General features: G+C 36.6%; 1 protein-coding gene across 1 annotated transcript; it reads left to right on the forward strand.

Annotated features, from left to right (window-relative positions):
• Positions 1-2,509: 2,509 nt before the first annotated feature.
• LOC148946524 (carboxypeptidase Q-like) lies at positions 2,510-12,746 on the forward strand. The gene is made up of 3 exons (XM_089097131.1): positions 2,510-2,862; positions 6,967-7,123; positions 12,372-12,746. The coding sequence occupies exons 1-3, from the start codon at positions 2,540-2,542 to the stop codon at positions 12,744-12,746; spliced, it is 855 nt and encodes a 284-aa protein (XP_088953257.1). The 5' UTR covers positions 2,510-2,539.
• The last annotated feature ends 549 nt before the right edge of the window (positions 12,747-13,295 follow it).

Consider the following 13,295-nt stretch of genomic DNA (forward strand, 5'->3'; position numbering starts at 1 on the left):
GATCGAACGGTTGCTCATAATCTATAAGACTGAGGAGCAAAAGTGTTTGACAACTCAGGCACTTCTCAGTTATTAACCTAAGAGTGAAAATTTGGTCGACACATCCTCTACCTTTTCTAAAACAGCATTGTTCTTCTCTTAAAACTTTGTTTACATCATCTCTCTTTGTTTAGGTCTAAAAAGTATCATACTTCTAAGTAATTTGCTACCTACAGAGACCAGACTAATGGCTTGATAATTACCACACTCACTCTTATCACCTATTTATACAGTGGTTTAATTAAGGTTTTCCAAAAATCGTTGGATATTTCCCCTTTTTAAAAAATCATGCTCATAAGCTTCAGTAACTTATTTCTAACCACAGAGCCGCCATATTTAAGAAACTCATTTACCACAATATCAGCTCCTGGAGCCATAGTATTTTTTTGTCCTTTTAGTACTGTCACTAATTCTTACTTTATATGGATTGTGTTATATCCACCTTTATATGGACTATTTTGATGGACATTGTCTTAAGGAGCACAGGAAAGGCAATGGGAGACCACAAAATCAAACGGGGAGGAAAAACTCTTCTGGACTCAGATTGTGCTGATGATTTAAGCATCCTAAATGAAAGTGTGAGCAAAACTAATGAATTTTTGTAGGTTTTGCGAGTTCAGGGTGCTAGAATAATTTTTAAAATTAATGTTAAGAAGACTAAGTTACTAAGGCTAGGAATAAGTGAAGATGAAAAGGTGACAATGGGTGACAAAAAGATTGATCAGGTGGGCAGCTTCACTTACCTTGGTAGTATTATTAGTAAAGACGGTGGGAGCAACGAAGATGTGAAAAGTAGAATAGCTAAGGCTCAGGGCGGTTTTTTCAAAGATAGGAAGAATAGGAAGATAAGTCTGCAAACCAAGGTTAGAATATTGGTAGCTACAGTGATGACAGTGGTCAAATATGGCTCTGAAGCATGGACCATGCTTCAGAGCCAACTGGATGCTCCGAAAGGTGGATGAAGATTTGCTTGAAGTTTTCTAGAGAAATTGCCTACAGATTGTTCCGGGTAACCGGCTGACTGACAGTATTTCAAAGAGTAGGCTGTACGAAAAATGTGGTTTAATCCCGCTTTGTAGGGCCATAATGAACGAAAGGTTGAGATGGCCAGGGCAAGTTCTGCGGATGAAGGAAGCCAGATTGCCAAAGATTGTCCTTTTTGGCCAACCGTCTAGGGCTGAACTGAAAGCAGGTCGTCCTCGTCTGGGGTGGGAGGATGTCATAAAGGAAGATTTACAGAAAATGGGAACTTCCTGGGATGGTGTAAAGAGGGAGGCTTTGAATGGATAGGGATAACGGAGAAGCATGCGCAGGTGTGTTAGGCTCAGGCGGCGTGGTCCTGCGGTAACTTCTTAGTAGTAGTAGTAGTGTTCACAACTCTATTCCTTGGTCATTTTGTTGTAGCTTTTAGAGTTAGGTGACGGTTTAATTCATGGGCACCCATAGGCTGAATCTTAGGGGGGGGGGGCTTACCTGGTCAAATTGGCATTGCCAATGCTACATAATAGGAACCTAAAAAAAATATAAAATTATAGTGCAGTGTCATTCAGCCAGGGGGGCTGGCGCCCTTTGACCCCCTTTTCGGGTGCCCTTGGTTGAACTACTACTAGCCACATTTTATCCAGTAGCATTTTTCCTACTTTTTTCAATGATGATGGCTGAGCGAAAGTTCAGGGCGAAATATGAATGCTATATTCCAGTTTTCACTTTCTTCAATTTCTCCTTATATGTTTGTTCTACCCTTTTTCTCGAACCTCGTTTACGCAGTGTAGTCTTAAGACTGTTTTACATTATGTGATGATTGTGAAGTAGAATAACTTTAAAAATTAACTTATATAATTTCTAACTCTCAAGTCTGAACTTTTTTTTCTTGTTTTTATCCCAAACGTTACATACTTGAAATTCTGACAAATCCAGGGTCGTCACGACATGCAATAGCTGGGTAAGCCTACTCAATAAATTTTGCCTTCAAAATTTGTCTAAAAAAGTGATTGGCTGGTCGATGACTCATCGTCCTATCAATAGGGCCGTTCTTTTACTCATCTTTGTGCTAAGATCTTACATCTTTTGACAAAGAACGCTTAAAAGTGAAATCTTAGCACTAAGATCTTACATCTTGTAGCGTTCTCTTGCAAACGTCTTTCATCATTCTGCTCTGATCAGCAGTTTAAGAACAATGACGATTATATCATCAAAGTTCTCTCAACATTGTTCTGCACGGTATGAAGATGGTATCCTTGATACTTGCTTCTAACATAAGTGAGATGTACGATCCTAGAAGAAAGATGAGTTAAAAAACGGAAGTCTTTGCAGAAAGATATAAGATCTTAGATGTAAGATCTTAGTGCATAAACGGGCCTAATGCGTATCGCCATGAAAGTTGTTTGTTTTTTCCTTTTTCTTTATCAAACTTTTATGGTATTAAATATCGTAATGTTGCCTTTTTAATCTATGATAAGTAAATCCCGAATTCAAATAGAGTTAAAGGCAGTGTGTAGAAATGCATGCAATATTGAAGTTTGTTTTCCTATTTCTAGCTCCCTTTTATGTTAATTCCTTAGAATGTGACCAGGCTTTAGCAGAGGAAGTTCGGAGCTATAAGCCAATAGTTGAGGAAATTATCGAAGAGGCTATAAATGGAGCATCTAAAGGATTATGTTACAAGAAATTGGCAGATTTTGTTGACAAATACCAAAAAAGGATAACTGGTTCCCAAATTCTTGAAGATTCAATTGACTACCTCGTTTCAAATCTCAGTTCTCCCGAATCTGTTATGGATGAGGTCAGGAAAGAACCAGCCCCCGATCTTCCTCACTGGATAAGGCAAGGCCTTTGAATTATATCATTTTTGTAGCGTTATATACCATTAATAACAGTAAGAGTAATATATATTAGACATGGCTAGTTTTTCATTATTTAATCTATTGTTGAACTACTAATTGTTTCTCGTTGATCAATCATATTCTTTTCAATTTTCCTAATTTTTCCTTATTTAACTATTAGGGGGGTTCACAGACTATATATACTAAACTTTACAGAAACAAACGCACATATACAACTATTAGACTTTTTTAATAGTTATTGGTTCAATCATTATTTTTTGTTAAAAATGTATTAATTAGTAAATTTTAAATGTATCCGTTATAATTAATACGATACCATTGATAATCTTAATTTTTTAATTACCAATTAAATCTATTGTCTAATAATCAATAAATGTATGCTAACTACTAACTATGATTATGTGTAAAAGAACAGTTCAAAATATTCAAGTATGTTTCAAAATATTTTTCTCTATGTCACTGAGAATTCGCTTCAGAATTAAATTTTCAACAGTTCATTCGTATTATGAGCATCAAGCTTACATAAATGTGTAATATCAAATTTTATGAATAATGTTATATCAAATTTTGTCAGTCACCTGTTAGAAATCAACCGTTGAGTTCCCGAGAAAGTCAACCGAATGTCATTTGTTCAGCTCTAACAGACACTAAGTTTTTATTATCAAATTTGTATCATTTATTTTGCTACATTTTTACATGCCCGTCTGTCAAAGAATCTCCTGGGTTCGTCTCTAGCACACACCAAGTTTTTATTATCAAATTTCGGTAATTTACACATCCGGGAACCTTTATCAACCGGAAAAAAGGAAAAAGACAAAAAACTAGACCAATCATCTTAAGAAAAAGACGAAAAAAAAACACACAAGAGAAAAAAAAGACAAACGACTATATAAAAATCACATGTTAATAAACTACTAAAATACCGAAAAACTATAAGCACAGAAAATACACCGAAAATCTTTAGCAGAGCAGATATTTCTCTGTCACTACTTCATCTAAATTAAACCCGATTTTCTCTCTTAATTTTTCAAAAATGGAAAAGCAGTGTTGTCTAAGAAATTATCGACATTCAGCTTCTTATAACTTGAAAAAAAATACTACCATTATACCAACTTTACATCTTAGTTAAACATGCTGATAAAAAAGCCAATATTTATGATCGTTTTACGTTCCTCATTGATTTTAGCGTCAGACATGTACTACAGAATTTCGATTGGCAAATCGAAATGGAAAATAACTGGTTTTGAAAGGGTATATCAACACTTCTTTGCTTCCAAATTTTGTCATGTACTACTGTAAATTTTTATCTTTTTTCACGTTTATCAAACAATTCGTGGTAACAAACTGTAAGTAAGGAGCGACCCGGCTCAATAGTAACCGAAACTCTAAAAAACGGAATTTTGATACCAATAGATCCACCAGAAGAATCAGATTTTTATGCTGGTTTCAAATATATAAGTTTCATCAAGTTTAGTTTTGATGACCCATCAAAAGTTACGCGCCTGAGAAAATTTGCCTCATTTTCGAAAAAAGGGGGAAACAACCCCATAAAGTCATAGAACTTTAATGAAAATCACACCATCAGATCCGGCGTATCAGAGAACCCTACTATAGGGTTTTCAACCTCCTATCTGCAAAAATATGGAATGTTGTATTTTTTGCCAGAAGAAAGATCACGGATGCGTGTTTATTTGTGTTTGTTTTTTTTTTTTTTTTTTTTTTCCAGGGGTGATCGTATCGATCCAATAGTCCTAAAATATCGTGAGAGGGCTCATTCAAACGGAAATTAAAAGTTCTAGTGGCTTTTTTAAGTGACCCAAAAATTGGAGGGCAACTTGACCCCCTCCCACGTTCATGTTTTTCCCGAAGTCACCCAATCAAAATTTTGAGATAGGCCTTTTGTTCAGCGTAGTCGAAAATCTGATTAATATGTCTTTGAGGATGACTTAATCCCCAACAGATCCCGGAGAAAGGGCTGCAAGTTATAAACCTTACCCATTGTTTACATATAGTGTTAATTATTGGGAAGTATACAGGCGTTTTCAGGAGGAATTTATTTCTAGGGGGGGGGGGTCGGAGTAGGGGTTACGGGGGAGGATATTTCCTTGGGGGAAGGGACCTTTCTATGAAAGGGGCGCCAGATTATTTATTAATAGATTATTATTATTTATAAATAATGCTTTCCCAGCATTATTTAAAAAACGATCAGAAATTAAATTAAAAAAAAGATTTTTTTCAACTGAAAGTAAGGAGCAACATTAAAACTTAAAACGAACAGAAATTATTACGTATATGTGGGGGTTCGCCCCCTAGTCAATCAAAGCTGCATTAATCAAAATCAAAGCTGCCAAAATCAAAGCTGCATTAATTCAAAAACGTTCAGAAATTAACTAAAAAAACAAGTTTTCTTAACTGAAAGTAAGGAGTGACGTTAAAACTTAAAACGAACAGAAGTTATTCTGTATATGAAAGGGGCTGGCCCCTCCTCAACGCCTCGCTCTTTACGCTAAAGTTTGACTCTGTTTCAAACTTTATTTTTTAAAACAATAAACAACTTTAGCGTAAAGAGCGAGGCGTTGAGGAGGGGACAGTCCCTTTCATATACGGAATAAATACGATTCTCAGTGCTTGTCGGTTATTGGAAACATATTCAAGAATTACGCTTAGGTAATATCTCACAAAAATGGTTTCATAGCTAAAAAAAAACGTGATGGATGATACAATGCATTGGACTTGGACAAAATGCCTTGGATTTGTATAATTTGGTCTACTTATTTGTAAATTAGGGATGGGAGTAAGGGTTAGGATTCAATAATTTTGTTTCTAAAATATTATTTTATCATTATCTTTTGTAGTTTTTCATTAGGATTAACCTAACTTCACTTTTTGGGTGTGTTTCCAATAACCGACAAGTACCCAATTCCGTTCCAAGTTTCCATCGTTTCTAATTCCAAAATCTTTGACTCAAATTTGGCTCTGTTTTGACACCCATACAAACTTTACAACCATACAACCATGCAACCATACAAACCATACAACCATACTACACTTGAGGGTTTAATTTTGCCCGGACCACCAAATTGCATACGAATTAAACCATGGTGATGCTTTCGTACAAAACTTTTTTTATACCAACGAGTGAGACTGTAGTCTGGGATTTTTTTTTTTTTAGCCAGATGTGTAGGGTGAATTCTTTATAGCTATTCTGCCTTAAGTACATAAAACATGCGCTGAAATTCCATGAGTTCCAATCCAAGTTTTGAGTTTGTTTATATTAATTATTCTCAGATGCCCAGTCTAGGTTTGTCATTTTATTATTTTTTCATATCCAGGGGCAAAGATAAACTACATCTCTTGAAGCCAGTTACAATAAACAATTCGAGCTTTTGCTGACCACTAGATTAAGACATTTAATCAAATTTAGAGTTACAGTCAAAGGATTTGATTTATTTTTATTTATTTGACAAAAAAATTACAGTAAGGAAAGAATTTTCGCAAATGTAGAATCATTTTCAGTTGTCCAATCAAAGTTTACAATTTATTTTCATTATTATTACTAGGTGCAAAGAGGAAAAAATTACCTGAAGCCGTCAAAGAGAAAACGGCCGACTTTGATAGAATGATAAAGCGAATAGTAAATTAAAAGCTAAGCCGCGTTTTCAGGCTCAGCGGGTTCGAACATGGGTTGTTCTCGACTAGTTTCAAGTTTTCCGTCTAGTTTCAGCGGGTTCCAAGTTTAATCCCCGTGTTTTCCTCGAGAACCCGCTTTATGAAAACGCTTGATGCACTAGACGAGAACAACCCGTGTTCGAGGTTCGAACACGGGTTGTTCTCGTCTAGTGCACCAAGCGTTTTCAAATAGCGGGTCCTCGAGGAAAACACAGGGTTGAAATTCAAACCCGCTGAAACTAGACAAAACTAGACGAAAAACTTGAAACTAGACGAGAACAACCCGTGTTTGAACCCGCTGAGCCTGAAAACGCGGCTCTAGTGTGAGCCTGAAATCGACGGTTATCATTCATTTTTATTGTCATCTTCAGGCGACCAATTACAGCTTTTCATTTATTTTGACTGCCGTTTCCAGGGGTAAAGAGGAGGCATTTGTCTTGGAGCCAGTCAAAAAGAAAATGGCCACTTTAGCATTCGGTTCAAGCGTTGCAACACCTAATGGGCAGGCCCTTGTAGCAGAAGCTGTTGTGGTTGAGAATTTCGATGAGCTGTATAATCTAAACCCTAGCCAGGTACTTCAATTTCAACTTGTTATCTCTTTTAAAATTCCTTTTAGTAATTTCAACTTCCTATATGTTATCGGTTCTGCGGATACGTTTTACGAATGAAGGATGACAGATTGCCTAAGGTCGTCCTTTTTGGCCAACTAGCTAGGGCACACCAAAAAGCACGATGTCCCTGAATGGGGTTGGAGGATGTCGCAAGGAAATATTTAAGGGAAATAGGAACTACTTGAAAGGGTGTAAAGATAGGTGTTGGGCTCAGTAGGTTTGGTGCTGCAGTGAGTTGTTAGTAGTAGTAGCAATAGTACTAGTATGTTAGAAGTATCCAAATCTTGCTAGCTTTTCAAAAATTAAACAACTGTTTTGCAACTGTTTTTTCCCTAAAAGTTTCTTCGTAGTTTAGTAAATATTTTAGTAGTTTGAATATCTTTGAAATCTACTCTGTCCTCAAATGTATCCTTTCTATTAAAAAAAAGAGTTGTTCGCTCATTGGACAGAATCAGTGATAATATTCTAAAGCTGCTGAAACCAAAGCTTTCAACTTTCAGAATTAACTTTTTTATAAGAGTCGATTTTTATCTTTAAATTTTAGTCAATTAATATAATTAGCACATACCATATAGTCAGTACCAAGAGACAATTTAAAAATAATAATGATAATAATTTATTTATTACCCACATATGAAAATTATAAATTACACTGCGGAGTAATGGAAAAAATAAAAAAAAAAAACAACATCATTACGAGATCAAAAAAAAAAAAAAAAAAAAATACAAATTAACCGATATCACGATGAAAAAAACAAACTAAGGGGTCTGTGAAATAAACAACATTACTAGTATTCATAATCATATTAGAAGACACAGTGGCCTGGCGCGCGAAAGCAAAATTGAAAACATACGGTGTAACAATGTTTATATTTTTAACACGGCCGGGTAAATACATCAAATATTTACAATATCTAAAGTAACCACTTCTAAGTCTCCGTAAATCTTTTTTCCTCAGTAAGTGGTAGAATCCAGATAGAAAATTTACTCCTGGAGGGCAAAAACTATTATAAAGCCGAGCTAGGCCCTTACGGTTATAACACCCTCTATTTGGAGATATCCTACCATATGACACACGAATATTATTTAATGCATTAGTAACCGAGTCAGAGCAAGTTTTGGAAATGGACGGGCAAAACGATATACCAAGCCACTTGACTTTATCCAAACAAGGTAATGAAATCGAACCGAGGTTTAATGGAGATACAGAAATGCTACTATTAAAACACATAAACTCACACTTTCCCATATTAACAGATAGGCCAATATCACTTAGTAGGGAAGACAGCTTCCGGAAGTTCTGAGCCGGCCCTCGACGAGAAAAACTAACTAAAAGGACATCGTCGGCGTATGCAATATAACTTACACCAATATCATAAAAAACACAATAGGAGATAGATTTTTTAAACAAGTAGAGAAGACAACTTTGAATATAAAAGGAGATTAAACTCCTCCTAGTCTAACACCTTTCTCGACAGATATCGAATCAGAAGTATTTGACTGCAACTTAATATGCACATCACCATTCTCATATCAATATCATAATTTAGAAATAACTGAATAAGTGACTCCGGAACAAGCAAGGGAATGCAAGGCCTGGGCGTGAACAACATTATCAAAAGCCCCGGAAATGTCTACTGTGCAGCAATACAATGAACGCTTCTGGGCAAAAGCTTCCTTTAACAACCGGCTGAGCACATGATGCGCCTGGGGGCAACCAACCCCTCTTCTAAATCCTAATTGAAAAGACGAAAAATCGCACTTAGAAGTTATTTCAGGCAAAAGGACATACTCAAAAATTTTACTCATAAAGCAAGATACAGTAATCGGTCTATAATTCGAGCATGAATCTGGATCTTTACCGCGTTTAAGTATAGGCGTGACACTACCGAAAAGAAAACTATCAGGAACCAGAGATTGAGCAATACAAATCTGGAATAATAACTGCAGGTGGTTCAACAATAATGGGCAATCATAAGCAAAATTCCTAAAGCATAGGCCATCACAATCAGGAGAATCTGATCTTTTTACTTTCTTCAGCGCCCAATGTAAATCACTCATACTTATCGCAGGGACTCTATATTGACAAACAGACACTGGCAGGACCGAACTAAGTAGATTAGAAAAATGTTTCTAAACACACTGATTAAATACGGAAAATATGTCAATATAATGGCACACAAAATTCATAAGGTTTAACTCCGACTGAGGTGGGGGAGAACACTTACTGCTATTGATAACTCTATTCCAAGGCATTTTACTATTTGGAGCGTCCCACGCGTTGAGCCTTGCATTACGTAAGCAAGATTTGTATTCTTTCTTCGTTTTTTGCTTGACTGTAAACACAGCACCAGAGGAGGGTCGATTGCAAGAGTTCCGCAATCGCGACCAAAACTTTGCGCGGTTCTTTACTTTTTTTACTTCCGAATTATAGGTCACAGGGGCTTGCAAGACATAAAACGCACGCGTTCAATCGGAGCCGCGATTTTTGTGGCTGACTCTAGACACGTCACAATCCGGTAATAATGCGAATTTATGTCTTTCTTAGAATCAGGGCACTTTATCAAAGTCTGGAGCAAGTGAAACGGGACTTTAATAGTTGAGAGTAGAGTGCATAAAGTAGTAATATACATCTCAGCGTTTATCCGATTCCAATTGGACTTTTGATACCATTTTGAATGGGGACCTTTAAAGTGGGCTTGAACATCAGGAAGTTCAACTAGGCACGAAATAGGGAGATGGTCATCATTGATTTTATCTTCATCAACAAACACCTCGGATTTAATTAGACCGGACTCAGACACAATAACATGGTCGAGGTTGGATTTAACGGAGCCTCGATTATGAATGTAAGTATAAGCCAGGTTCTTAGCAGCGACAGGATAGACACTTGGCAGATAATCTAGCAGGAGTTCAGATCGATCAGATGAGGTCAATATGTCAGTATTCATATCCCCGGCTAAGATCCAATCAACAGTTTTATCTGCAAATTTTATGAAAAAAGATTTCAGTTAATGGCAAGCTTTAGCAAAAGCAGTAAATCACTGAGTGTTTCGATGATTGCATGGGAGATACACATTTACAAAAGCCATGTTATTACACTGGATTGCTAGAATATTAGCATCAGAGTAAATTTGCATAGGCTGATATCCCGAGCGAATGAAGATAGCGGTGCCGCCGGAAGGGCGACCGCGGGTCTTTTTTGCTTTTCGAATAAATATATCATGTGTAGTAGACCGCCTTAAACTGTTCGTATTAACTTTGGAATGTAGATGCTCCTGAAGGAATACAACATCAAAATTTAGCAGCTCGTCAATTTGCAGATCCTTATCTTTAGTACCATTAATGTTCAGAGAAACAAAACTTAAGGCTGTAGGAGAAGTCATCATGTTGTCTTGGTAAGCGCATTTCTCAGTACCGAGCATTTTAAACTGTAAGAACCATGATTTCCTCCGCAATTGGTGCACTTAGGAGCAACTGAGCAAGGGATGTCCGTGGTGTTTTCGTGAGCCCCAGCACAGCGGGAACATTTTGGTAAATCAGGAGAACGTGGGCATCTAGCAATAGTGTGATCTACCCCTTGGCACCGGAAACAACGACGTGGTAGTTCTTGATAGATTTCAACACGAAAAACCTCATATCCATGTCGGAGACCATGGTTAATTGCATTTTTCAGTGCTAACTGATCCAGAAATTCCAAACGAAAACATTTTGAATGTCCTATTTTTATAGCACGTACTAATCCCGTTATTCTTTCCTTTAGAGATGATTCTGATACAATTTTAGGGATACCCCGAACAATACCAAGTGCTTTTTTATCAAGGACCTTGGTTTGAACATTAGGTAGGCTCTTAGAGGCTGAGGCGGCAAGGGATACGGCTGACTGCCTATCTCGAGTAACTACGATCCACTTTTTATTCTGGTTACCAGGTTTTAGACTTAAAATCCCTTCATGACCTTCAAGCGTATTCAATTTATCTTTTCGCAAGCCAGGATCACTTAAATCGGTAGGAACATTTTTCACAATTACTGCATATGTAGGTTTATCTTCAACTAAAGGGGGAAGGCGGCTGGGTTTGAAGCTTTTCTGACAAAGCGCGTAATTCATTAAAACAGGCGTTTACCTTACTACTAAGCATGGAATATGCCGATGCGGGAATTATCGGGATTTCACTCGCGTTCCTTATCACGAAGTCCGGCACATCTATATCTTCAAAGTCGCATCTTTCAAACGCTGCAATAATATCGGCAATACTATTTTGTTGGGCGTTGTTACCAACTCGCCTGGGTGGAACTTCCCTCGGAAACGCTTTCTGGAGGAAAAGCTTTCTCGCATTTAACACATCAGTAGCCGAAAAAAATCCAAAGCATGATCTTTAATCGAATCGTGGGAAATCCCTTGTTTCGAGGTTTTTCTGTATGAAATTCAACACTGGATTATAAAAAAGTTCATCTTTCGCCCAAATTCCAGGATCAATAATTTTCACTTACAGTAATATAGTCCATAAAACGTAATCCCTTATTCCACTTATGAAACCAAATTGCTTCGATTAATCGTGTCCGTAAATCATAAGCCGTAAAAACTTATGTAAATATCCAGAAACTAGGTTAAAAGATTAAGCAAAGGTTTCTGATATAGGTCAGGAACTATTATCCTTTGACAAATATTGCGAAATCTAACTAACTTCACTGGGATTGTGATTCAATGAAAAAGCTTACTGGTTTGACAATGTTAATAAAATATCCAATTTATGAGAGGTCCGTTCACTATGAACTCTGAATCAATACTGATGCAGCTCTTTATTCAGAAAATTTATACAGCACTGTTAAACTGATTATGGTAGATACATATTAATTTAAACACATTTTAAAAGCAAAGGCCTGAATTTCTAAGAAATTCCAAATTTATGACTTACGACGTTTAGTTACAGCGTTTTATTTTTATTTTTTTTATCTAATTTAAAAGTAGTTTGGTTTTCTTCGTACGGGCATGTTTTTTATTCCTTAATTTTGCAACTTACTTTTCCACTGATCACTTTTTGACACTTTTCTCTTTGAAATTCATACTTCCCACTTTATTTGTGCCCTTTTAATACAGATACGCATCGATGTATCGAGGATTACATTTTTTTTAGTGGTCGAACTACAAGTTTTATCTGCAGAATTATGATCTGTTTTTGTAGTAAGTTTTTTTGCCTTTTCATTCTAGGTATCGGGCAAAATAGTTGTCTATAACCAGGGCTACAGCAGCTATGGAGAAAGTAGAGAATATAGATACAAAGCAGCCCCTGAAGCAGCGAAGCTTGGAGCTGTTGCAGCTTTAGTAGAATCCATTGGTCCGTTTTCAATCAACTCTCCACATACAGGGGTTACACAGTATGAAGATGGTGTTGAAAAAATACCATCGATTGCGATAACAAAGGAAGATGCAGAAATGCTGCGAAGAATTTATCGCAGGGGTAATATTGAAGTTTTTTCATTTATTGTTCACCATTTCCTACTTTTATCCTCTCAAGTCCATGTCACCTATCAAGCCTTTAATGACCTCTTTCAATTAATTAATGGTAGTAATTCTTGTCTCTAGCTTCATCACCGTAAATTTATGGTAGCTATGGTAAGTGGTGGTTCATCCTATTTGGTGAATAACGGTAATAAGGTGCCTTTTTTTTAGGGTAATACTGTGGATAAGACAAATTTTGCTAATCCCACAAAAATAGAACATTGCTCAATTTTTCTTATTAATCTTAGTGTTGAAAAGCCTAGCTTCAGGTTCAAGCTTCAGGTTTGCTTCAGGTAAAGCTCAAAGTTTACTTCAGGTCAAGCTCAAGCTTTGCTTCAGGTCAAGCTCAAGCTTTGCTTCAGGTCAAGCTCAAGGTTTGATTCAGGTCAAGCTCAGGCTAAATCTCCTGGAATCGATTGGTGACAAAAATGTCAATACCAACTTATTGTTGACATTGTTGAAAAATGCTTTTTGTATGATTCGTCTTATGTCAACTTATAAGAACCCTAATAAAGAAGACACAATCCTGGCCTTTTCTAATCGCCTTATGGAAACTAAAGGTACTTGTATGAGAAGCCCACTACTGTTCAATTTGTTCATTAATTGACCCATTATAGAACCGGTTTTTTTCGC

This window comes from Artemia sp. Qi Xiang Cuo, chromosome 11 (assembly GCF_049724085.1).
Source record: "Artemia sp. Qi Xiang Cuo chromosome 11, ASM4972408v1, whole genome shotgun sequence".
NCBI lineage: Eukaryota > Metazoa > Arthropoda > Branchiopoda > Anostraca > Artemiidae > Artemia > Artemia sp. Qi Xiang Cuo.

Bases quoted from the DNA above. Each gene is read 5' to 3' on its own strand.
- LOC148946524 (XM_089097131.1), top strand. From the start codon at position 2,540: ATGCATGCAATATTGAAGTTTGTTTTCCTATTTCTAGCTCCCTTTTAT. The intron at 2,863-6,966 runs GCAAGGCCTTTG...TGCCGTTTCCAG, and splicing joins GATCTTCCTCACTGGATAAG to GGGTAAAGAGGAGGCATTTG. The intron at 7,124-12,371 runs GTACTTCAATTT...TTTTCATTCTAG, and splicing joins ATAATCTAAACCCTAGCCAG to GTATCGGGCAAAATAGTTGT.